Source organism: Chaetodon trifascialis, chromosome 15 (assembly GCF_039877785.1).
Source record: "Chaetodon trifascialis isolate fChaTrf1 chromosome 15, fChaTrf1.hap1, whole genome shotgun sequence".
NCBI lineage: Eukaryota > Metazoa > Chordata > Actinopteri > Chaetodontiformes > Chaetodontidae > Chaetodon > Chaetodon trifascialis.
The window spans coordinates 4349798-4377138 of NC_092070.1; the positions used below are offsets into that span (position 1 = coordinate 4349798).

At 44.5% G+C, this 27341-nt stretch overlaps 2 protein-coding genes across 3 annotated transcripts in view; both read left to right on the forward strand.

Moving 5' to 3' along the window:
* The first annotated feature begins 1983 nt into the window (after positions 1 to 1983).
* On the forward strand, positions 1984 to 4725 carry hoxb4a (homeobox B4a). Its single transcript, XM_070981812.1, has 2 exons — positions 1984 to 2443; positions 4162 to 4725. The coding sequence occupies exons 1-2, from the start codon at positions 1984 to 1986 to the stop codon at positions 4455 to 4457; spliced, it is 756 nt and encodes a 251-aa protein (XP_070837913.1). The 3' UTR covers positions 4458 to 4725.
* Positions 4726 to 8614: 3889 nt separating this feature from the next.
* Positions 8615 to 27341, forward strand: part of hoxb3a (homeobox B3a) — a 40356-nt gene continuing 21629 nt past the window's right edge. The window contains exon 1 of one of the 2 annotated variants that reach the window (XM_070981809.1): positions 8615 to 8683. The gene's annotated coding sequence lies outside the window, so the exon portion shown is untranslated. Of the gene's footprint in view, positions 8684 to 26002; positions 26155 to 27341 lie in introns of those variants that run through there. The other variant, XM_070981808.1, reaches the window with a different exon arrangement.

A 27341-nucleotide genomic window follows, 5' to 3' on the forward strand; every position in this document is an offset into this window, starting at 1 on the left:
TTCTTTATATTTGAATTTGTAAATGTTGAACTGTTCAGGTTAAAAGAATCTATCTTTTCCGCGAGGTTTCGTTTCGTTTCAGCACATACAAACATTTCCTTTAAGTCTGTACTGTTATTTGATATTCATTTTAAAGCTCTTGTGTGCAACAAGCCTCGTGTTGTGGCTGCCAAAGTGAAGAAAACTGTAAGTTTTATGTCAGTTTTACTTGTTCGATCATCAAACCGCCTCACAATTTTAAAGGCCAACTCCAGGTTGAATTGGACTGTTTTTATTTATTATTTGTCGTGTTGAAAAATGATGCGGTCGACTTTACTGTTCATCTAGGAAGGCGTACTGGGGGGTTGGGAGTGTGAGTGGGGGGTAATGTTTCGATTTAGAGACGGTCAATTTTCTCGAAACAAAGGACTTGGATATCTCCATCATCTTGCCTGTGTGTCTTTGTGTGTGCACACACCTTCATTCCCACTGATAACACCACAGAACGCGCACAGACTCCTTTTGACTGGGAAAACAGCAATTTTATTCACGGCAGTGTTTTGTAGTATATTTTATATGTGCAATACTAATTTGCAGCAAGCAGATTTGGTAGAATTAAAGAGAGATAACTCTAAAACTCGTTATCTGAAAAGATGAACGTTATTATTCTTTACAGTGCAGTGTGCTCTTTGTCTCTGGCATTCTGCGTAACACAGGTATAAGCCCCTGTTTTGTGGTGTTTTATGTCGGGTTTATAGCAGTAAGAAAGACAGTGACGACATGGTAGTATATTAGTGTTGGAAACGAGGAAACAAAGCTATGAAAGTCTGTGACAACTAGTGTGATCGGGTCACGGTTGGGGAGATGAATTCTCTTTCGGAGGCAAAACAAAGAGCTGCGTATCTGTGTTCAGTAATGCACAGCTCAAGGGCAAAAGCAGCAGCGCAATCTGGATGGGGCATATGGACTTGCAATGCCAGTGATGTTAATATCGGAAAATGGAGGGAAATAAATCCTGTTTATTCATGCAAGGCAAAAGGCGACCCTGGATGAGGCTGAATTAACATGCAAGGGGAGTTAAATGTGGAATGGGCGCCTGTTGGAACAAAAAAGAGGGAAACGGTGCTGGATTCTCGTTCCTAATGCAAGGGTCTGCTAGTGATTTAGGAGGCCGTGTAACCTGAATTAGTTGATGAATTTTCTATCGATCCTAAACAAGCCAGATTTATCTCTGACACGGTGCTGCTGCTGGGTGGCGGCGCAGCAGCCGGCCAGGCCACTCTCCCACTCCTCGTTATTAGCGATTTGAGAAGAACAAGGGAAAAAAAGAAAGAAAAAAGATTTGGCAAGGACATCCCTACACACACCCAAATATATACACAGAGGGTGGTGCAGGCGCCACTTTAAATCCCCCCAAGCGCTTTCCTTCTACTGCTACTTTTTTCTTTATTTTTTTCTATTTGAAGTTCGAGCCAGACGCGTAATAGGGGGAAAAGGGTTCGTTTGCAGTAAGTGAGGACTTGTCATCTGTACTGTACTCTGTTGCTCGTGTGTGTCCACGCGCGCGCGTTCTTCAGCGCGGATTCAACTCGAGCGGAATATATTTTCACACGCGCTTTGTTATTGTTGTGATTCTCTGCCTGTTCAGGACGGCATGCGTGCCGACGTGTGGTGGAGAGATATATGGAGAGAATGGACATAAGGAGAGAGACTAGGAGTGAGAGGGGAAAGTATTGTAAAACTGTGAATGCCCACAAACTGGGACCATATGATGATGCGCGTGCGGGGGCCGTGTATATGCTTAATCCTATTTCCTTATCCGGGGTCCGTCCTGGAGGCTCGCCATTGGCCGGCTGCCGTCACGTGGCTTCTTAACTTTGTTCACTTGACAGAAAAGTAGGAGGGTTCAACGGAACAGGAATAACCGAAGAGTAAAGGGATGAGATATAAATTTTAGTTATATATTTTCCGAGTAGGTGCAATTCCACAAAAAGACTGAAATTAATGGCCATGAGCTCCTATTTGATCAACTCCAACTATGTGGACCCGAAGTTCCCACCGTGCGAGGAATACTCACAGAGCGACTATCTGCCCAGCCACTCTCCGGACTATTACAGCTCCCAGAGACAGGAGCCTGCTGCCTTTCAACCGGACTCTCTCTACCACCACCATCAACACCACCCGCACCACCAGCAGCGAGCCGAGCCGCCCTACACGCCGTGCCAGCGTGCAGGGCAGCCCGCATCGGTGGTGATGTCCCCCCGGGGTCACGTCCTACCCCCGTCCGGACTACAGACAACCCCCGTCCCGGAGCAGAGCCACCGCTGCGACTCGGTGACACCGAGCCCGCCTCCGCCTCCGTCTTGCGGCCAAACGCCCCACAGTCAAAGCACTTCGTCCCCCGCGAGCACTCGGAAGGACCCCGTAGTCTATCCGTGGATGAAGAAAGTCCATGTAAACATCGGTAAGTGCTGCATGCAAACTTCTTTCTCTCTCTCCCCCTCTCGCCTTCGCTGCGCCTTTGTGCCTGCAGTTAAAACCCATGCAGTCAGCTAGGTGTCCACCGTCAAAATCTACGGCTTCCCCTCCCTGTTTTCTGTTAGAAGTAGAAGAGTAGCCCTTGGGTCAAGATTTACGATCGTCTGTTTGCAGGGCCAATATAATTACACCCTCCATAAATTTTTATTACACCTCTCCACTGAGGTGCCTTTTGAAGTCCGATCTCAGTCTCGTCTGCTCTAATTCCTCGCCTTATGACAACTCCGACCGTGGCCATAAGTTATCTTTTATGCTTTGGTAATTTGATTTTAAGTGGTCGGGTTGTGTAAACGGTGTACTTTACTCGAGCCTTGCTTCTTTCCTCGATGTTCCAGGGGAGGGAAAGTTTTATGGCAGCTGAAATATTCATGTTTATGGAGCCGGCCGTAAAACACTAATGTAAAACCGAATAGCTCCAGTCTATTATGGCTCGTCTGTAGTGACATAATAGACTTGCTGTCTATTGCGCATCGGGATAAGTGGAGTGCATGTTCGCGCGGCGACAAAATGCCACTTTTTGCACAGTCACCGTAATTCATTCACTCCACCGGACTGTTTACTTGGTAAGAAAAGTCTTGTGTTTTTCCATTTGCTGAGTTACTCCAGCAGGCATGTCTTGGGAGACATCGGAGCCCATCGCAGAAGGTTTGGCTGCTGCTGTGTGGTTGTAGTTTGGGCGATTTGTAGAATCATTACCCAGTCGGCCATTCAGTGCCGTCGTGTAGCTGCTACACCCCCACAATCACCTTTATTCTCAACCAGTTTATGGGAGGCAGACAATGCTACCATCCTTGCTCTCCGTGCGTGACATCTGTGTATAACATCGGTGAAAGAAAAGGCACCCGCTCCTTTAGATGCTCCTTCTGTTTTTATGTATTGACATATTCCGCCAGTCCCGGTCGTGCGTGCGTAAACGTGTCAGAACAGCAGCAGCCGACCTTTCAATGCGGCCGTGGCCCCGATTTGCTCTCGTATCACAACATTTGGACACCAGCGTCAGAGTGGCTCTGCCGGGAGGATTCACACCGCCGCAGGGCCTAAAAATGACACCTGACAACATGCCTTTGCTGAAAATGCAGTCTCGGCAACAAACTGTAGTGTAAAATAAACTAGTTCAGCGACCACAGCTGCACGTGAAAGCACAGAAAAATATTCGTCGTCGTATAGACTTGCAATCATGAAAGGGTCCGCCAAGGTTACAGCCATTTTGTATGCTATCGCAATCGGTCCAGCCGCGGTGGCCATGGCTTTATTTCTCTTCCTTGCATGCTCGATGATGCACTGATTTTTCCCCCTCCTGTGGCTGATGTGCGGTTCACTTTTTCAGGTTAAATGAGTCCTCACTACTAGACATAAAATTCTCTGTGAAGTTTTAACACAAGCCCTTATTGTATCAAAGCCTGTCTCCTTTTCCACAGTGATTTGCATTGATGAAAATCTGAAAGACAGCTGATGCGATAAACAGTTTACAATTCTAACTTCTTTACAATTATCATTATTATTATTATTGTTATTGTTAGCCTCACTATTATTGTTATGATTGTTGCTGTTTTATATAGCCTTTTGGGGGTGATTGTATTGTAGTGTTCTTATCTGGAGTGGTTAAGGTTGTGATGGCCATTTATCCCCATTGTTCTCCCACAGTGAGTTCAAACTACACAGGGGGCGAGCCGAAGCGCTCGCGGACGGCCTACACGCGCCAGCAGGTCCTGGAACTCGAGAAGGAGTTTCACTACAACCGGTACCTGACGCGCAGGCGCAGGGTGGAGATCGCGCACACGCTATGCCTGTCAGAGCGGCAGATCAAGATCTGGTTCCAGAACCGGAGGATGAAATGGAAGAAGGACCACAAGCTGCCTAACACCAAGGTTCGCTCCGGAACAAACAACACAAACTCCCAGGCTCTAACCGGCTCCCAGAACCGCGCCGGACCCCTATAGCCCGTTTCCTTGGCTCAGTGTCTGATTTCTGCCCTTCCTCTCCCTCCCTTATTCCCAAACTGATCGCCGAGACGGCAGCCAAGCCTGAAACCACCGGAGCCCGCACTTTGGACCGGAATAACGCTTTTGCTCTGGAGGGAAAGAGGGATGTCATTGCCGCCTTTTTGGCTCTGATCAGTGCTGATGTTACACAGTATATGACGTTATGGCGTGGGAGTGGGTGGAGGGGGGATTACCCATTCATAAAAAAAGAAATGAACAAAAGTAGGCGAAGAAGGTGTCTGAAAGAATTGAGAAAATGATGCCGCTGCTTTACTACCCATCTCTCTCTCTCTCTCTCTCTCTCTCTCTCTCTCTCTCTCTCTCCTTTCTTATATCTCGGTTTTTTAAACTCCTCCATATGACAGAGCATAAGACAGCAGGCGGATAATGTGCCCTCGTGCGTGTGGTTTGTTTCGGTCTTTTTTCTATCCGGGCCTTTTTTTTTTGTGAAGATGGATCCTCGTTTTCATCTTTAATCATGCCAAACTCGGGCCCCATTTGTCATGTTTACTCTGCGGGTACAAAGCAAAGGGGTGAACCGCGGCTCTACCCATTACCCCTCGCCCCAACCCTCCTGCACCCCTCCCCAAACCACTACCCATCACCCTCACACACGCACGTGTAATAAATGGAACTCTCGTATCGTCAAGAGAAGTATTTTAACACTCCGCCACACACACACACACACACACACACACACACACACACACACACACACACACACACACACACACACACACACACACACACACACACACCATGCCGCTGTCCGTCCTTACAGTACTCTAACATCAAATATAACCTCCATTATGATTCAAAATGACACCAGACAGTTTCCTGTCTTCTTGTTATAACTGTTGGTATTTCTGTTTTGTTCAATGACAGAATATAGCTTTTAAATTTGAATTATAGTTATTTTTGAATTCAGTGTTGACTGTAAAAAATATACTTTATGCTGTTATTGCTGAGAATGACAAGGAGCGTTTATGTGGTCCATTGATTGTTCATTTTGTGATGTTGTATACAGGGAACAGACTGACAGGGTGATTTAAGAGAAAAGTTGAATTAAGGCATTTCCACCTTGTACCAAACAGGGTTTATAAAGCTGCCTAAACAAAGGACACTAATTTCCAAACCAAAATCCCGGTACAAATAGGCAACACGGTATCACGCCAAAGCGCGTATAGCTCAAGAACGCATTATAAACGCAGCACTATACAATGTACTACCTATTACCTCAGTTGTACTGATATATATGTTTTTATTTTTTGGCCATCTTATTTTTTTCTTGCTCGTTTAATGAAGTGACAGCTTTTCGAGCTTTTATATTTTTGAAATTGTGTGACGAGTTATTCTAATAATTATTATTACCTGCAATACGAAAAAGCGCTATTCATTTCTTGTATGTGGAAAATAAAGAAAATGTAATTTAATTATCAGCAGTTGTTCTGGCCAGGGACATTGAGAAAAAGAAGGAGCCTTTTATTGCATGTCTGAATGGTGTTGAGTTTTCCTCTTTGTCTCTGTCTTCGCACATTAAATGCGCGCACACTTCTTTTTTCTCCTTGCTTCTCCTCCTATCTCTCTCCTCTGTCACCTTGTGCCACTTTTTCGATATTTTATTCTCCAAGTGTTTTTTTAATTGATGTTATTTTATTTACATTCCAAAGATCCGTTTCTATTGTTACTGACGATGATGATGATGATAACAATGATTGTTGAACATGTGTTACCTCCTCCATATGTAAGTTGCTCCTTTCTCTGCTTATGCCTCGTCAGTGTCTACCTTCCTATTATTTGTAAATAGTTCATAGAAATTTAAATAAATGGATAAAAAAGTGTCGGTTTCTACTTCTTCTCTCTTTGTTCAATTTCTTCTAAAATGAAATTTCTAACCTACTATTAAATATCGCTGAAAAGGACGAAGTTTGAAGGTCTGTCAACGTTGATAAAATCCTTCAGTTTAAATTCATTACGAGGCTTTTAAACACTTTCTTTTTCACTGTAGATTTTATTTTTTACTATTGTATTTCTTCTCAAGTGTACCATAATGTGAAAGAATAATTTCCTTTTCGCTTCCACAGCAGGTCTGAAGGAGCCAAACACTTCCTCCTCTCTCCCCTCATCGAGGTTTACGGTGAAGGATGTATTTAAAGCATACATTCACACAGTCCCACATGCACACACAATAAATAATCTCATTTAATTTCACTGTTGGTTTTGCCTAGAAACGCACAGCGACCTGTCTTGAGAAATCAGCAGCCTGCAATGATTAATCTGTCCCGGCCGTGAGTGATCTTGGTACATTACGTCCTGTAATCTCGTTTTAAATCACAAACCGTCCCTCCGTTTCACTCTCGTTCTCCCGTTAATTTAACGGCTGCTCAGACGCGCTTGCACCGGCCGACACAGTATGGGACACCCCCTCCCTTCCTCCTCTGGTTCTGAAGAAAAAAAAAAAAAAAAAACATTAAATAGTTTCTCGGTTCGTGGTCTTTTAATGCTTTAATGAGTGTAATTTTTGCACAACACTTTTTTTTCCCCTATCGGTGTTTTCTGGACCGGTGCTGTGCGCGCATGTGTGTTTTATTTTTTATATATTACAAAAAGGGAGCGGGCCGGCGCCATAGCTCAAACCCTGACAACCAAATAGATAATCAACAAGACGAATGGCTTCTTTTGTAAGGCGCGGCTCCCGTATTAATTTTCATTTTCTTTTCTTAGAGCAGGTATCGAAAAATATAGAGCAAGAGGGGGGAGAACGAGAAAATAGCATTCCTCTCCATGAACTTTAAACAAAAAAAGTGTGCCCCCCAAATTGGTCCGCTCGTATTCCTCGGCCCAGAGAAGATTCCCTATTACTTGTTGGTTGATTTCTCCCTGGGCCTCTTGCCACAGAGACTCCCTCTGCCCATTTATCTGTTTTCTTCCTGTTTATGAAAGGCTCCCCCAGCGCTAAAACCGCCCTCCTATCAAACTGTACCCAGACGTGCTCAAACACACGCTCACACACAAACACATGCGCCAAAATGGCAAAACCATACACATGGTGATGCGCGTATATGCTTGTAAGCCTGTATTGTCAAATATTTCGCTGTTTCATTACTACAAAAATCCATTTCACTGTTGTGTTTTATTTATTTCTTTATTTTACTATGATCCACTCTACTCCAAAGTGACTACAGCGCGCCTTCACTCCAATTTAACGCTTTTCCTGTGTGCATTAATTTGCAGTTGCTGGAAACGAGCCAAAAAAATATACACATATTTTCATCTTCTATGGTGAAGGCAGTGAGGTTTGATACCCCCTCCTCCATACACATACACAAACCCTCAGGCGGTGTACCTCTCCTCACATAAGATAATATTTGTGTCCGAGTGCTGTACTGTTCGCTACACACCAATTGTTCTATATTGGAGCATCTCAACAGACACCCCCACCCCAATATTCTCACACATGCACACATATGTGCCTCAACAATAACCCCTAAAGCCCCTGAGCACTTGCAGTCCAAGTTGAAATAAATGAATTTGCGTGCGGGCTGACACCGCGCACAATAAAATCCACCAAGGAATCCTTATTCTTTTTTCAGCTCCCTTTATCAGCGAGGCCTTCTGCTGCTTCTGTGAATGGGAGCAGATTTTTGTGAGGATGCCCACCCCCACCCTTCACCCTCCCCAACCCTCTGAAAAAGTTCGCCTCCATTATTTTCTGGACAGGACAGAGGGGACGGCACCTCAAGAAAAATGCGAGAATTATACAAGAAAAAATCATTAATCACTTGTTCTTCTTTAAACACTTCTTCTCCTTCTTCTCTATTGTCTTCCGGCAGCCGCACACAAGTCCCCGTCTGCCAGGAGAGAGAGGGCAAGGAACAGAGACAGACAGAGGAGGAGAAAAAGAAGACGTCTTGGAAGACACTTGGAAGACACCCCCCCCACCACCACCACCACCACCACCACCACACACACACACACAAATACACACACATACATACACCTCCCCTTCCCACCCATCAGCAAGCTATTTTTACACCCCACAAGTATCCTACCATAAGAAAAAAAAAACTTTTTTCTTCCTCGTTGGAAAGAAGAAAATCCTTCCATAGAAACTCCAACAAACCAGTCAGAGAGCCCCGCACAAGAAGATGGCCCAGGGGTCGCTCAGAGTGGTGGCTTCTAAGGTAAGAGGCCTGGGAACTTCATTTTGTCTCCCCTTTTCTGTCTTTGGCTCTCTTGCTCCTCTGTCTCTGACGGCTCGTTGGCGTTTTTATGGTTTTATTGCCCCCTGCGCATTTGGCGAGGTCAGGCGAAGGGGGCAGCTTTGATTTTAGCACAGGGACTTTTGGAGCTGCGTGTTTGTGTTGGAAGGTGTGTGTGTCTGTGAATGCGTGTGTTTGCATGCATCGTATACGGCTACAGAGGTCGGGCTTGTGTTGTGCTGTTTTCTGTTTTCTCCCGAGTTTGTGCAACTGTTTCCGTTCCCCTCTGCCGTGACGGTGTCCTTTCTGTGCCTGTTTGTCACTCCAGGCCTGCCGCATCTGTTGTGCGTAAAATGTGTTATTATGCGTCTTTTACGCACGGGATTTGATTTGATATAGGTACCAGTTAATGTTTTTTTAGCATTCTTCGGATTCAGCTGAATGTGTATTTTTTATTTACCGCCCATGTATGATGCAACTGATTCCAAACTTAAAGCAGCCTCCTATTACTTCAGGAAAATTCTGAAATGATCTTACGAATGTGTGACAGAATGGCCCGCGTGAATAATTTCTGGTTCACCCGGAGCTTATTATGCATTTTGTCTTAGCTGTGTTTCTGTGGTTATAAAGTGTTACTGTGGCTAAGGCCTATAGCTTTTAATGAGATATTGTTGCGTATGTGTGTGAGTATGTGTGTGTGTCGGCCAGGTGCAAACAGGCTGTGCAGTAGGGAATATGAATAATACGGCACTCAATTGGGGAGAGGGATGCGGGGGGAGGAGGTAGGGTGAAAAAGAAAAATTAAAAGAACTGGGGGGAACGCTGGTTAATGGATACTCTCTCTGTTGCGCTCCAAAACAATTTACTTGGAAAACAAACGATCGACGATGCTTTCCAAATGAACTGCGAACGATCGCCGGTCGCCGTGTGCGCTCAGGCCTCCGGTATCTGCTGAGCCGAGCAGTAGCTGCCCCAGGAAGCGCACTCACTCCTGTTTGACCCCTTCAGAAATCAATCTGCACGGGATTAAAAATAAAAGGGCACCGGTTCTGGTGGAGGGGCTCCGGTCTCTCATGGGATGCCGGCCATGGCGCGATGCGATGCGTGGAGAAGTAAGAGAAACAGATGAGAGAAATATAAGCGGTGCCTATCGAAGGAAAGGCAGGGAGAGAGAGCAGGAGAGAAAAAAATCGATGGTCATGGAGGGGCAGCGGAATGGCCAAGCTGCGGCCACAGAGGGTTCAACCAGGGGACACGTTTTTCTGACCGATGAGGTCCACTGGCTCTGAAGCCAGAGGCTGACCCGTGGTTATCCCCCCCCCCCCCCCCCCACACACACACACACACACACACACACACACACACACACACACACACACACACACACACACACACACACACACACACACACACACACACACACACCACTCCTACCCCCACCACCCATGGCCCCCCTTGACCCCGCAAGGCTTCTGGACCCTCCGATCGCTCGGACATTCCCAGACCTCCGGAGCCCCCGGGCCACTTAGTCATAACAGGCCGAGTTGAGGACACTGTAACCAGCGGGCACGGCGGCGATATCTCCGCTCCCACACCCAGAGAGACAGTTAGACAGACAAAGTAAGCTAAGCACCTGAGCAGAGGTCAGCTGCAGGCCACTCCTGACTGATAATAGTTTGATGGGGTTGTGTTGATGAGACAGAGACTGACTGAAAGAAGTTAAAATAAAAGGGGGTGGGGGGTGGGGTGGGGGGGTAGGGTTTCATCCTCCCTCTTAATCTAAGGCATTGGCTGCTGTGATACAAAGCACTGTTAGACATTCTAAGAGTATGATTTGGTATGAAAGGGTCAGCTGGGCCTGTTAGACTGGCTGAAAGAGAGGGAATGTGCAGCCTGATGCTGGACATTATTTGGACAGACTGGAACCTTAGTGTAAACACAGCCTGCCCCTCCTGATTTCCTTGCTGAAAAGCTGCTGTTGCTTGTTCCAGCCCTGTTTGCACAATGTATTCAGGAGGAGAATTTTACACCAGAATATGTTCAATAAAATTCAAAAAATTCAAGGCTCTCACTTTGACAAAGGTATTCACCGAAGCCGGAAAATAAAATAAAACAAGATAGAATGCTGATAGTTTTGCTGTAAAAGTCATTGTGTGCAATTCAGTGAACTGCTGCCGCCATTATTTACCTGCATTGGGTTGGTGGTCATTTTCCAGCCTGGTAATCTGACCTGCAGCTGGCAGGGGTACTCTGTGTGTGTGTGTGTGTGTGTGTGTGTGTGTGTGTGTGTGTGTGTGTGTGTGTGTGTGTGTGTGTGTGTGTGTGTGTGTGTGTGTGTGTGTGTTGGGGAGTACTGATTAATCAAAGGGAAAATGGAATAGGGGGAAGATGCTCTTGGTCAGTTTTGTTTCACTGTGCTATAAAACGTTCCCATACAGTGCAGGTATTCCCCTTCATTGCCTGGTTTACATTACACCATTTATATCATTTTAACAGCCACTCATACGTCATTCAAATTAATATCAACAGAGATTGTGATGTCATGTGCAGTATGTGCTCTGAAAAAAACTCCAATCTACTTGTTAAGTGTGCATAATTAATGTTTGAAGTGCTGCTCTCAACCAGCGCACACAGGATGTGGTTCTGAGTTGCTTTAGGGTTCTGTCTGTGGGACTCGTGGTTCTTGGGATCAGACCTGTGGCTTTTTGTTGACCTGACTGTCTTCTTAAACTACACTCTATTATTTGGCGTTGCAGTCATTATAACCCAGAGTTGCACATTTTGCATCTTGATGGCAACTCTTTCTCAGTTCTCTTACATTTGATGAAGGAAGAGCTGCATCAGACATGTGGTGTAGATAAACATACAGTGTCTCATTTAAACTTTATTCAGAAAGGCTGTATGATGTAGTCATGTGCCACAGTGGGTTTTAAAGACACCCCCCAACCGGATGTTTTTCCTTTAGATTACATACAAGTAATTTCTATGCCATTCTCACCTCAGTCCACTCAGAGCAAATGAGGAGGTAGAGTGGTTCAATGGCTTCATTTACCAATGGCAGAAGAGATGAAAGGTCAGAGGTCGCAGCACATGGATTGTTAGAAATCTTCCATGTAAATATGGTACCTGGGGTTTAGTACCCACTCCAAAATAAATAAAAAAAACTATTTTGTTTGACAAAAGCACTGATAAGATTAAATGCATTATTGGCATCAGTATATTACAGTTATCGTAATACTAAAACAAACAACCTTAAAATAACTTTGTCCAAGTACAATTAGAAATGAAATTATCAAACATATGTTTTAAATCATCTTATTGATTCAGTGAAAATTAGGCATGATATGCCAGGCATTTTGTACTAACATTCAATACTCAACAATTTTCAGTACTTTTTTCCATTTCCAATTTTTCCAGCAGTGGAAAATTGCAGGTTTGATAGCCGACTCCACCTGAACAGCAGACAGGACAACGATGCATCACAAATGATGTACATGGCAACCAAACAAGTGGGAGATCCAGTTTAGTGGCCTTGTATTTTTACCCTTGTACCTATGTGTTTTCCTGGTCTTTGGTTACATGTGGTGTGATATACCATTTGCAAAGTCACAACCTGAATATAGACATAACACCTAAGAGAGCAAGATAATGAGAGCAACATGCACACCAGCATGATGGTGACACAGCACACGCATGGCAATGGTTGCTCGCTCAGAGAACATTTAACAACCTGTTCAGTCGGGAAGCTGGGGACACTGTGGCATCCCATAGTAAATGTATGGGGCGGAGGTTTGGGTAGTGGATGAGCATGCAAAGTGTTTGGCAGACGCTGAAAAACAAATGTTATCATTTAGAAATGCAGACTTGTGACATGTTTCTGTTCACTGTGGTTGAACCTGACAGCTGTAATGCTTCAGAATAGGTTGCAATACATCAATAAAAGAGCTGCAGGTTTCAAAGCAAAAAAACAAAAAAACAAAACATTGTTGCAGAAAATAAATTCAATATATTTGTGAGACATAATGCATTTTGTGGAGAAATGTTGCATTCAGGTGGCATGAATACTTACATACCACAGGGTAATGAAAACATAACCCAGCAGTATTAATGCTGTAGTTCTACTGCTCATTGATTTACACAGAAATGCTGTGAAGTAGTTTGTAAAGTTTCTCAGTATAAAACCTTGAATGGAGTAAATCTAATTTCTGCCCTGAGCTCATGCTGGTTCATTAAAACTCACTTGTTAAATTAAAAGTCCTGCTGTTCTGCTACTGCATGCATAAATGCTCACTGAGCTCTTATTTAGTGAAACTAGACATTAGTTTCTGTGATTTTCACTCTGTTTCTGCCCCTGGATGTTGGTCGGCCTTGGTTTTTCTGCAGCTTTATCGTTTGCCCTTGTGCTTCTCTCCATCTAAAAGGAGATTTGTTTTTGTAATCTCAGTGGGATTAGCAGTTAAATAACTGTGAAGTAAAAGCATGAAACACCAAGGGGTCAGGCAGGCAGATGTGAGCCAGCGCTCACTCTGCCCTGTAGTTTACAGAGAAGCTGCTTTTCAGTGTGCTGTCACTGAGATGTTTGGACCAGCTGATGGAGCTGATGTTTCAACAGCAGCTTTACACAGGAAGCTGCAGGCTCTCAGGCTCCACAACGCACACACTTTCACACGTGCACACCTAGACATGACATGTGACATGCACGTACAAGTCACCATCACCAAGTATGTCTCTACTATGTGTGTTTGCGCGCTTGCACGAGTTCACATGGGTCACTGATCATCAGGGACTGGCACACACTCACCCGAACCCACTCAACCCAAGAACAACAGTTACACCAACTTCTCTCTCTCTCTCTCTCTCTCTCTCTCTCTCTCTCTCTCTCTCTCTCTCTCTCCCTCTCCCTCTCTCTCTCTCTCTCTCTCTCTCTCCTCTCTCTCTCTCTCTCTCTCTCTCTCTCTCTCTCTCTCTCTCTCTCTCTCTCTGGCCCGGGGAGTCTCGCGGTGGTTTGCTAATTGCCAGACAAATCGCCAGCGCGTTTTTTTTTTCCCCTTTTTTTTTCTCTGGTTGCTGCCGCGTTGCCCGAGAAATTTATTATTCTGGAGAGCGCGAGGAGCCGAGGAGGTCACGGTGCAGGCGCGCGGGCTGCAGGAGGAGGTCGTCACGAGAGATATATGGCTGCCAGGCTTCTACTACTGCACAAGCTGTGTGTGTGTGTGTGTGTGTGTGTGTGTGTGTGTGTGTGTGTGTGTGTGTGTGTGTGTGTGTGTGTGTGTGTGTGTGTGTGTGTGTGTGTGTGTGTGTGTGTGTGTGCCAGCGAGAGCGCGTGCGAGCCATTTAAAAGTAGACATGTATTAAGTATTAAAAAGAGAGAGCCAAATAATGGCTGCCAAGTTGCAACACGCACACTATTTCTTTTTATAGGCCGGCCTGTTGTAGTGTAATGCTGTGGCAATGTGCCTTTGGAGAGTAACGTTAGTCAGTAGGTTTTATGAATTAACAACAGTTATCGTAAATGATTAACTAATTAAAAAGTCGGATACGTATGATCAAATCAGTGTCCTCAATTAAGAGGAACCAGACAAAGCGACACTATGAATTTCTTGGTATATATCCTTTGCTTAGATTTTTATTTACAATAGGAAGCAGACTCCTCCAGTAGACTCTTTAAGCCCCTCTTTCTTGAAGACGCCACAGCATCGGAACAAAAAAAAAAAAAAAAAAAAAAAAAGAAGAAGAATTGTAAGGAAACAAACTGCCAGGCAGATAAGTCATACCTGTGTCAATCTGTAATCCCTCTATTCAGGTCCCTTTCCTGCAAAGTGACCGTGCTGTTTCAGTGATGCTGCATTCAGTGGATGGAGACGTGCAGGCCTACAGGGTGATGAGCCTACAGTTGTGTGTTACAGCAGCGATCATACCCGTTAGATGTGAGTGATAAATAGGTCTCTGTGTCCTGTATGACTAATGGCGGAGCATTAGGCCATGAGCGTATTGATAGTAAAGTATTAAACAACCCCTCTTTACCTTTTCCTTGTGACAACGACGCGCTAACTGCTCTTATGTCATGCACAATAACATCCTGTGGAAGCAGCTCTGACACACACCTCTCACGTTTGTCTACAGTGACTGCGCGCACGTCATGAAAGAAGAGGATTAACAAAAATTAAAAAACAAAATACCGTTTCTTCCGCTCACGAACGTTAGATTGCAGTGCATCAATAGAAGAGAATATTAATTTGGAGCATGACTTAGTTTTTATCCCGCGTGACCTTTCGATTGATGAGGTTTCACTAAATTAAAACGTTGTGGACGTTAAATGTGGTTGCAAAAGGAGGGTTTGTTGAAAAACGTTTATCTTAGCATGGACCCAGCAGTGCTGTAAAGCCAGCAGTAAAGATCACGCAGCAATTAACGCTACAGTTTATATCACCCCTAATATAAGTGCATAGCCATTAGTATTAAGATAAAATACTCAAAAGCATCCAGGAGCTTGCTCGGATTGTTGGCTGTGATCTGGGATGTGAAGCACACAAAATCACTTCATTCAACGGCCAACATGATAAGCTTAATGGTAAAAATGTAGAACATATAAAGTGTGATGGCTGTACACTGTAACTCAGCACGCCTCTGACCAGGCTTTCTGAAGCCAACAATAGAGGAAGTTTGAACATTGCTCCAAAGTCACTGATCCTGTCATGTCTGACAACAAAACAGTCACCACAGCCTATTAAAATGCTCTATAGCTGCTTTTTAATGTACGGACGGATGAATTTCAAATATGAATAGAATATCAATTATGGATACTGTTTCCTTCATAATGATGACACAACAGTGATGAGCGCGTTCACGCTCACAGATAATAATAATAAATAAAAACAATTGACCACTCATATGTTATTAGTTATTGATTCTGATTGGCCCTTAACATTTTTTATTTATTTATTTTTAAGATTATGGGGTTATACCAACCAAGCCACAGGATCTGTGGTGCAAGCCCATAACAGGGGGAAGACCTCACGTCTCGCGCAGGAGAAGAATATATTTCAAAAACCGGTTGTGCGCGTGCTGCCGTCTTGAGACAGATTTACGAGCCGCAGTAAAAGGCGAGATGTCGGGGCTTGGTAAATCAATCTCTCTCTCTCTCTCTCTCTCTCTCTCTCTCTCTCTCTCTCTCTCTCTCTCTCTCTCTCTCTCTCTCCTGTGTGTGTTTGTCTTTCTTGCTCGCGCTCGGATCAGGTTATAATAATAATAATAATAATAATAATAATAATAATAATAATAATAATAATAATAATAATAATAATAATAATAATAATAATAATGACTCCTCTACTTTATTGTGGTCTAATGTATAAGTGCTTAATCACGTCTTGGACACTTTAATTTTACGGCTATTCTACATCTTAACAAAGAGACATTTTCAGTTTCTCCTTTTATTCAAAGCTTAGTTAATCATTAACGAGGAGGAAGAATCTACCTGTCTTAATCCATCACGGACCAAGAGACCCCCAAGATCTCAAAGAACTCCAACATTACTTCAGTTAGTGGCCTTGCTATTATTCGGCGCCTGGTTATTAAATGTCAGATAACTGCTTATGACATTTTGAAAAACATGGGTTGTTTTCTGCAAATATACGAATTATTAGTAGTTCACAGATTATTTTAGAGATATCTTTCTCGTTTTCATGTCGTGATATTAAACTATTTGAATGCAAGCAATCGTTATAAAGTAACCAAGTCCATCTTCTCACAAAGACATTCCTGTCTGCTGCCTGTTGTCTGTGGCGGTAGTCCCCCATCACCAAACCCTGAATTCTGTTTCAGCTGCAGCGTTACAGCGCTATAGTTTAAAGGGTTGACTCTACAACGCCCACCCATCCTGACCCATCATAATTCGGATGTTTAGTCTTGACTTTTTTTTTTTTTTTTCTCCATGTAATAGCTTTGCATGCGGCTGTGCCAAGTTTACAGAGCTGGTTTGTATTGTTGTTGTCAGGCCGGCCCAGGTCTCTGCTGCTACTTATCTTAGCTGTTGTTTCACACTGTGATTGCTATAATTTATGGCCGTCATTACAGACGCCATCATCACCACCGCAAATGTTTGATTTCAATCTTGTTGTGGGTAAAATCTCAGGGAACCGCCGCGACGCTCGCAATACAAGTTTAAAGGACTACATGTATGCTGTTTTGGGGCATCAAAAACGAGTAAAAAATAAATGAACAACAACTGTTTCACTGATAATAGGTTTGGAACTACATTTTTTCCTTCTTTCTAATTATTTTTATGCCTTTGTCATGTTATAGATTATATTTTTAGAACCCGGCCATTTGCGCTTCTGCTCTGATCTCGCCACCAAATAGTTCTGGCTAATTGAATTTGATATTAGGCATCTTTTATTTGCCACTACTTCTCTGGCCTCCCAATTGTTTAAAATCGACTGAATAAAATATAAAAGAAAATGGGTTTACTTTTAATGGGCACTCCTGATGAAGACCGCAGCACTTAACTGTTTAATAGAGGAGCTTCTGTATTTGTAGAGTCTAGATACCTGAAGGATGGAGAGGCTGCGGATCTAAACTAGTCTGAGCGCCTCAGCGTGTCTCAGTGCGCTGCGGCCCATTGTTTGACCTTGAAATGTTTCTTGTTAGCTCCTCAGCAGCTACGTTAGCCCTGTTCTTGCCTCCCTGGCTGAACACTGTTTTAGAGTCTCGAGCTCCATTGTTCTCCTACAGGCGGCTCGAGCTCTGGAACCGGGAGACCGAGCGCCAAAAGGATTCCAACGGCCTATTGTTGCTGCCCTGCATGGCCTCGCGACGGGAGGTTTGTCTCTCCGTTGTGTCTTCGTCTGCCTCTCTCTCCGTCTTCTTTCTGCCCCCTTAGCACCCTTCTCTCTGTGTTCCCCTCTCTCTTTGTCTCCCTCTCTTCTCGACTCGGTTCCTCGCGCTACCTGTCCGTTACTTTCCCATCGAAATAAATTGCTCCTTCTTCTAAATGAATTACAGCGCGCGCGGTAGCCACCCCATCAGGAAAACTTGTTAATGGGATAAAAGAAGGCGCGCGTTTGGACAATTTAGTCCAAATGAAATATTTGATTCTGATTCATATGATCACTGGGAGCTGGGAGAAAAGCAAGCTCTGCTTCAGGGATTGGACTTTTTCTCTTAGATTTCCAGCCGCCTTTCACTTACATTTCGATGATGAATGTGAATTTACAATAATTAAACAAACAATTGGGACTGATTTGTCTCCACTGACAAGGTAGATGTTAGTTTTTGTGGCCGTTAAATATTTAGTTTAGCTGCAGGACGCGCTAACATGACACCGCATATGAGAAATAAACGCGGCTGTGATTCACAATACTAGTCAGGTAAAATATACCCGTGCTTTGCTCCGTCACCATCAAATACTTGCAAATGCGACAAACAGATACTGAAATATAAGACAGGACAATCTAAGGAATTCCCCTTGTTCTGCAGACTAACGGCGAACTGGGAGAGATGACAGTGAGGAATAAGGACGAAAGAGACTGAGGCGCGCAGTCATTTTTAAAAACGAACATAGTCGCTGACAATAATCTTTTATCCTCTCTGTGCATGTCATAGGCCTACCCTGCTTTTATTTCCAGTTTATAGCACACACACATTAACACACAGCAGTCATTGCCTCCCACTGTAAAGGCTCAAAGGTGAGCAGAAGTGCTCCCATACTGTTTTAATGTTCATTTTTTTAACTCAGTGTCCTGCATCACACAGCACTCCTGCATGCATGCACTGGTCCGGATGGGTCCCACGAACGGAGAGGCGCACGGATACCCCCCACCACCCACACCCCACACCCCCCGCCCCGACCAACACGTCACGTGATTCATTAAATAATTAATGCAGAGGTTGCAGAATAGATATGTATTCGTCAGGAATATAACGGTAAGACATGGTGCTGCTCTAGTGTGTGTGTGTGTGTGTATGTGTGTGTGTATCTGACGTCGAAAATTCAACTGTCCTTTCAAAAAAAAAAAAGAAAGAAACACAAGCCCCCCTATAGCAGCGGAGAGAGGGGGAGAGAGAGAAAAAAGCGAGAGAGAGGGGGAGAAGAGGAGACACTGAGAAACGCCAACGGAGAGAGAGAGAGAGAGAGAGAGTGAGAGAGAGAGAGGAAGAGAAAAGAGAGAAGGAGGCTGCAATAAAACAAATTTGGACGGGTGTGCGTCTTGCGGGTCGTTGTGGACACCGTGAGTATTGCGGAAGGAAGGGGACTGCATGGGGGGAAACCACACTTCTTCTTCCTCATCTTCTACGCCGCTACGCCGCCTTCGCCCGCATCCCTCTCAGTGAATCATAGGCTATTTTAACATCGTGGTAAATATGCCCAAAAAATACCCATCTTTCGCCGTTTTTTCCTCATCGTGCATGTTGCTGTGGTGTTGTTTACACATCACCCCCCACCCATCATCATCAGCCATTGTTTATAGGTTGAAGCGGTGCAGCCGCGCAGCCTGCAAACCGGAGAGAGAGAGAGAGAGAGGGGAGCAATGCAATGTTAGCCGATGGCTGTTTATATTTTAAGAAGCACTTGGATATTCTCCTCCATCTTTCTCCCATCACCTCCTGTCTGCCTCTACATCTCTCTCTATCTGCCTGACTCTGTCCATCCCTCCCTCTCCCTCTCTCTTCCTCTCTCTCTCCTCTTTTTTTTCCCAGCCAGCTACTTCTCTTGATTTATAGTGAGGCAGGGTGTCAGCGTGCGGCCGGGGCTGCCATTGTGTGTTTGTGAGGGAGTGCTGTTGTTTATGGTGCTGCCCGCGATAAATCATGTTTTCCTCCACTGTGGGAAGACGGTGGGGAAAAATGACGGTCGATGGACCGATGATACACCGGAACGAGGAAGAAGAAGGAGAGGAGGAAGAGTTCTCGCCACGGCCGCCGCGGGCTCTCTTTCGGTTCCCCTCCTCTTTCTGTTCCGGCTCCGTTTTCACTGCCTTGCTCTCTTTCTCCTCCTCTATCATGCCCTCTCTCACACACACCACTCCGCCTTTTTACACTTGATTATTACTAGGGGTGTTTTCCTTTTTTCTTGCTCACTATGACAGTGGCTGGCTGTAGCTCCGGGTCTTGATTTACTGCGGCGACCAATTAACGGGGGATTTGTTTAAATTTGGCACACTGGGCACGCCTCGGCCGCCATGAAATCTCATAAAAAGGACCTGCCGGCCAGGAAAAGCTAATATATCTAGCCAGGAGGTGTGAGCGAATCCAAGTAGCTCAGCCAGGGGAGCCAAGCTGAAGATCTAAATGACGCCGGTTCGAGTCCATGGCTTCTCAAGCACAATTAGCCTAGGCCCTGGTTTTAAGTGAAATACAGTCGTTAAACTGCTTTCTGCATTGACAGAAGTTGGAATCAGCTTGGTTTTGGAATTTATATCGGCTTCATTCATGTTACTAAAACTACCTGTATGTTGTTATAATATGGTGCAGATACATCTGCTGCTTGCAGTTTTAGTTAGAGAAAAGCAGAGGTGTTTCAATTTTGTCCACTTCATTTTATCCATAAGCCAGACTGTTCACTGACTCAGAGCTCATTTTTTAGAAGTTGTTTTTTTCTCCTTCTCTCCATGCATTTTTTTTTTCAATGTGTTTTCTTTGGATGTCTGCTGGAATGGAGCTGGGCGCCATTATTCATGTCAGCACTCAGTGTCTCTGCCTTTGCTCAAATCCTTCACCGTGAATCAGACCTTCTTCTTTTCTTTCAATGTGGAGGAAAATAACATGCACGGTGGGAGGAATTTTTCCCCATTTTTTGCTGCAAGTTTCTATTCACATATATCTCATATCAAATTCGGTGGCATTTCTGTCTACATTCTACCTGTGGCTACGGAAAATCAAATGCAATGACTCAATGAGACATTGTGAGTTGGTTGTGGTACCATTTTTAGCCTTTCCCATTGCGAGTTGCAAGTCGGGTGGGGTGAGGAGGGGTGGGATAGAGTAACGTAATTTCATCGGCTAACCTCATAACTCACTGTAGTAGGTGACGCTTGTGTGGTGCTGTTTTGTTGTGAAGCCAGCTGGCAATATATGCAAAGTGCAATAAGTACAGAGGACAGTGAACGCAACATCAATAATTTTATTGCATATATAAATAGAACATTAACGTACAAGACATAATAATAATAATAATAATAATAATAATAATAATAATAATAATAATAATAATAATAATGTTAGTAACAAATGTAGGGATGTCATCTCATTTCTTGCGGATGGATGGATGGATGGATGGATGGATGGATGGATGGATGGATGGATGGATGGATGGATGGATGGATGGATGGATGGATGGATGTGCAACTGGATTCACTTTACAATTACATTTCCCAGGCTGAGCTCTTTCCTATCATCTCCCCCCTCTCTGTCTCTCCCTACACGGCCATCACTACCAGTGTAAACCTTAGTGTAACCAAATTAGAGCGGCTCCGCGGCTTCCCATCACATAATAATGGCAGTAGCAGCAAGAGGCAGCGCTTTTCAAAATGTGTATTCCTGCTGTCCGCCGCCGTGTCAAAAACAATATCCCGCCTCATTTCTGTGGACGGAGAGAAAGAGGGAGGAGTGACAGGCTGCCTGTCCTTCTTTTTTCATATATATTTAAATATTTTGCAGGGTATCTCGACCTCATATCTGATGTGGGTGACAGGGAAGAGTTGGAAATACATTTCCAAACGCCACTCAGGGCGCCTGCTGCAGACAAATTGAAGAGAGGCAGGTTGTGAGCATGGCCCTGCACTGAGGGGGGCTGAAGTTAAGAGGGAAACACAGTTGACGTGCAAAATTAGTCAAATCACAAGCTCCTGACACTGCTGCATTAAAACGGTCCTACGTCACACAGTGAACGGAACACGGCAGCAGAGGCGGTTGGTTTATCTTATCTTATCCCAGGCATGTGTCCACTGTTAAGTGTGTTTTGTCTGGCGAGATAGTTCCAGATCAAACCCAGCTGAAATAGTTCAAATATTTGAAACGGTGTTGAGAAGTGATATCACTCCCTGCCTGACATCCATTATAGCTGCTGCTGCTGCTGCTATCCAGGCTGCAGGAGGGGGACTTCAATTCATGCGAGCGCTCACTGCTTTCACAGCTCTCTGACTCAAGCTGCCGAGCTGCACTATTATCTGTAGTCCAAATGTGAGAAGCACGTTTGTTACCCCATCATGAAAAACACAGATAGATGGCGTTAATGTGTTACTGTGCGGTGTTTTCAAAGAATCACTAGACTATTGTGACACCACATACATTTGTGGCTGAAATTAATGTTTACCCCGAAACCTGCTGCAGGACAAAGGCAGCATTAGCAGCTCATTGTGACATGAGGAGAATGAAGGAGGGAGCTGAAAATGCCACTGGCCTATGATGAGACGGCGAGCGTGCTTTTGTGTATGTTAATATATTAAATATTTCTTAAATGTTTGGTTGGAGCGTGCTGTTGAAGCTGAAGTGAAGTCGATGAATGGCTAAATATGCATTATTAGTAGCAGTTGTAGTATGTTGTTGTTGTTATAGCACCGCGTCGATTAATTTAACTATACGCTGTGCTTTAAAATGCAATGTCCTAACCGGATGTGAATCAGTAAAGTGTGAATGAATGAGAGAGATACAGAGAGAATATTCATCACAGATGTATTTGCTGCTGATTTAAAAAGTCAGTGAGAGCAGCTCAGGGAGAAACTTGCTTTAAATCTAGTTTTAACGGTCGTAACGGAAGCTGCAGACCGCGTGTCTCTTTCGTCGAGTGTTTTTCGAAGGTTGAAATATTCATATCTGTTTGCATCCACCGTGACTGAAGCATCCTTTTATTGCATATGGTCAAAGACAAGGTCGGTGCAAACCCACGCGTCTGGCAGACCGTGTTGCACAGACACGCATGAAAGCAAGTAGGCACGCGGACAAGCCTTCACACAAGGCGCATCTTCCCACTCACTGCTGGCAGCCATATTGTCTTCTTCTCTGTTCTTTTCCCACGCAAAAAATATTCGAAATGCGTCGAGCGGGCATTCCGGTAAATGGAGGGAAAATGTCTTCGATTTTTTAAAAACGCTTCTACTCCAACACGGTAACACTCTCATTAAACATGACTCATTATTGACTCAAAGGCTTAATACAGGAAAAAAGATAAAATGCATGATATGTAGGCTGCTGTGTGAATATTCCAGTAAAATCGCTCAAACAAAAAGAAAGAAAGAAAGAAAGAAAGAAAGAAAGAAAGAAAGAAAGAAAGAAAGAAAGAAAGAAAGAAAGAAAGAAGAGGTCTTTTAACAGTGAAAATAAATCCAACAAACGAACAGCACTCCAGGCACTGAAAATATAATATCCATATCCTTCAATATCCATAAGATAAAACTGATGCTTATTGTTACTGCGTGGAGTTAATTTAACATTAAGCTTTTACATGTAGGCTATAATAGTCGCTTGCAGTCAAAACCGGTTTAATTTCTCTCCGAATTGAAGTGACAAGGCAAAAACCATGGGAGCAATGAAAGCAGTTGGGTTTGAAAATGGGAATGGAGCAGGGATTCTTCGAAAACAGTCAAACATAAATCAGACGACCGCTCGCCCTCATAAATCTGCAGCCGCTGGAGGTTAACGAGCCAAAGATTTAAGTGTGAGGGAAATAATGTTAACAAAACACGCTAACATATGCTTTAAACAACTATTACAAGGGAGGCATTTTTGAGAGCTTATGCCATGATTTATTATAATAGAACAGCATGACAGTATAATAACAATAATAATAACAATAACAATAATAACAATAACAACAACAATTATTATTATTGTTATTATTATTATTATTATTATTATTATTATTATATAAGTATTATTGTTATTATTTTTAATCCATAGTCTAAATTGCCTTATCTCTTAAAAAGCAGATATCCAGTCTCTTGCTCCATACGCCAGGTACTTCCGGGGCTCTTCCTTGCGAGGAGATGATTACCCGTTCGGAAATAAATCAATAAGAAGCCACGCGCTAATTTATAATCGTCTGCGCGAGGGCAGTGATTCAAAGCGCGTGAAAAATGATCGGCTGAAACCGTATCCAGAGCCCGCGAGCTGCGCTTTTTTTTCCTCTTCAGCCGGGCCGGCATGCACGAGAGCGATAAGAGAGACCGAGCTGCAGAGCCGGAAATGTTTCCACGCGAGGGGAACAGGCGCGAGGTTTTTCCCCTCTGCCTTCTCTTTCTTTTATCATGGCGGGTACAAACTAAAAATAACGGCTTTGCTTTCGTGTAATTGAACTTCTCTCTCTCTCTTTCTTCGCCCTCCTCGCCTTATCTCTCTCGCTCTCGTGTGTGCGTGTGCGCCTGCGTGCGTGCGTGTGTGTGTGTGGCAGTGAAGGCATGTCTATACGAGTGGGTAGATAACATAAATACACACAGAGAGGGAGAGAGAGGGAGAAAGGAGAATCTGCATCAGATTCAGATTAATGTCTAATTGTACCAGTGAATACCAGTCAATGCCGTGAAGACAGGGCCGCTCAAAAGGCTCCAGAAATAAAGAATGCAGTGGGTGTCCAAAATGTTAGAAGATCACATCTCTGTGATTGGCTGACATATGCATTTGACTATCATAATAATTTCTGTCAATGCTGCGGTTAATATCCAGTGCCAAACAGAGTGTTATTTTGTTGCCAGAGCGTCGGCCTAACTGCCCTGTAATGAAACAGTCGTCCTGCCATCTGCTTAAGCAGGTTACACAAATGGTTAGGTCGATTTTATTCACTGCTTACCTAAATTTGAAATTGAAGATGAAATCTCTTTACCTATGTTTGCTTGCGTTTGGTTTATGTTTTTTAAAACATATGGGCAGTTCACGATTTTGACTGCAATTCGCCCAATCGGACAGGCTATTGAGTGCATAAACAAGCCAAACGCGGCGGACGCGATTCCCTGTGTGGACGTGCAGGTCAAATCACAGCGGAATTTCTGCTCTTCCTCCCCTTTCTCAACCTTCTTCTCCCTCTTCCTCTCCTCTGATCGCTCTCAGTTTGACTCCATGTAATAACCAACATCTGGCCCTGGCGCTGGCAGGACGGACAGGCAGGTCACGCTGAACCTCGCTAACCCCATGGCGCACCTCAACCAGACTCACTTATTGGACAGGAACTAGAACCAGAACCCCCCTCCTCCTTCCCGACTCCCTAGTCTCTAGCTGTCAGTCCGTAGCCAGGTTCAGGAACAGTTCACGGTGTCAATCCGCCAGGAAAGTCAGGACGAACAAGCCAGTGGTCCTAGCTGGGAAAAACGGCGGCGGAGAGGCGGAAATGGAGCGAGGGAGTGGAAGAGAGCTTTGTTATCTGCGATTGTCTTCAGTATCCCGCAGATAATCAATGGACCAATTAAAAACTATTTTAGACACAAATCTAGACTACCCGCAAGAGTTACTGGTCAGCAAGGACGGTTAGCGGCTACCAATAAGCAAAGCAGCAACAAAGTAACGACGATGTGTGTTTTGGTGAGTTCAGGCGAGCTTGAACCAAAAGATACCAGCCTTCAGGAAGGAAAGAAGCAAGGAAAGTGAGGAGGAAGAGACTGGGTGGACTCTGTTCCTCTCTGTTGGTGAACTGAGAGAACGGAGGATAAAGAAGAGGAAAGAAAGAGGTAGAGAGAGGTAGAGACAGAGGAGGGGAGCTCAGGGAATACGGCGTCACGCTCAGTCCAGAAAGGCTCTGGCAGAGGAAACCGTTTTATTTTGGAGGCTCGCTCAGCATACTGTGGGCCCAGCGGAGCTCGCGCCGTACCCCACTGTTTGCCCTCGTGCCGGTAGATAGTGTAAGGCTTAAGGACAAGAAACGCGCGAGCCCTGAATGTGGTGCTGGCCAGGCACGCACCGGCCCGCTATACGGGGAATTCTGCAGCACAGGCGGAGGGGGGGTGAGCGCGCGCACGCGGTGGGTTTTTTAGGGTAAAGTATCACCGCGAGCCCCAGACCGAGCAGTCCCCGCCAGCTTGTGTGTTGTAGGTAGGCTTGATTGTTGGAGATTTATGGCAGAGCCACTTAAAGATTTATGGTTTTTCCCACACCGGGCACGCAAACGCTGAGCGTCTCCTTTACCTTCTGTTTCAGAGGCGTTCTGATAGATACAGCAGTATTATAACAGCACGCAACAGGGCGGTTTAAACGACGTGCTTAATTGGCAGAAATATTGTTTTAGTACTATTCTGGACTCCAGCACACGTTAGAAAAAACGCCAAACTGTCAGAGCGACTGTGCGTAATTACGCAGCAGTCGCAATCAGGGAAAAAGACGTCCAAGGTTTTCCAACAAGGGATTCTGTGGTTTTCTTTACTCCAGCCGTTGTGTCCATCCGTGTCCAAAACAGACTACATCCAGGGGAAAAAACAAAAAAAACACAACACCAGCAGGAGATCCAGGAGGAGAGACACGCCGAGAGAGCGCAGGTAAGGTCTGCCGGGATGCTTCTCGCTCAGTGTCCCGGTGTGTGTTCCCGATGCGTCCCCATTCCACGCGCTCCGCCGCTCGACATGTCATTAATTATCTGTTGTGTGACCGTGGTCTCTCTCGAACTCACAGAGGCATCCGGGGTGTGCCCGCGTTCAAGCTCCATTGCTAGCCAAAAACTTTTTTTCTGTGTGTGTGTGTGTGTGTGTGTGTGTGTGTGTGTGTGTGTGTGTATGAGCGCGCCCTCGTGCGTGTGCGCGCGCGCGCGTTTGCGTGTGTGTGTGTGTGTGTGTGTGTGTGTGTGTGTGTGTGTGTGTGTGTGTGTGTGTGTGTGTGTGTGTGTGTGTGTGAAGGCAGCTGAAGACAGATGCCTCAGAATAGGTAACAGACAGGGAGGCGAAAGAGGCGCCTAGCCATGCTCTTTCTTTCTTTCTTTCTTTCTTTCTTTCTTTCTTTCTTTCTTTCTTTCTTTCTTTCTTTCTTTCTTTCCTTCTCTGTCTCTCTCTCGTCATTTTAAAATAAGTTTACTGGCAGAATGAAGTGCGATTTGGACAGAGAGATGTGTGTGTGCGCGCGCGACACAGGGAGAATGAGTCGTAGTGAATAAGGACCTGACGGCTAGGTGTAGAGAAAGAAGATGCATGTTAGCCACGCAGTGATTTATGATAGTGTGAAAAGATTGCTTACTCAAGAAGCCGCCCCCTCTCTTTCTTTTCCTCTCTCCTATCCACAAATTGTCATATCCTTCCCTGCCTCCCCCCAACACACAACAACTCCACAAATGGTCTTACAAAAACAGACTTCTCCTCTAACCAGAAATAAGTAAAAGCAGGCAACGTGGTGATAAATAAATGTATAATGAAACTACTTCAGTTTGAATTATTACAAACTGAATTTTATTCCATAATGATCCTAATCCACCCATATCCTGACTAATGTGTGGGGTTTCATAGGATGTAGCATTGGGTCCATTTAATGGGAGATTTGAGGGGTATTAAACCGCCATAAGCCAAACAGGAACATAGTCATGCTATGCATGGGCTGAATGACAGAATACAAGAAATATATGTGCATTAAATGTGATTATACAAATCAGACACTTAATTCTGTTGATTCCTTCATTGGCAGGGGACAAAATTTCAGTATTCAAAAATGACTTTTTCTTTTTTTTTTCCAATCTTTTATT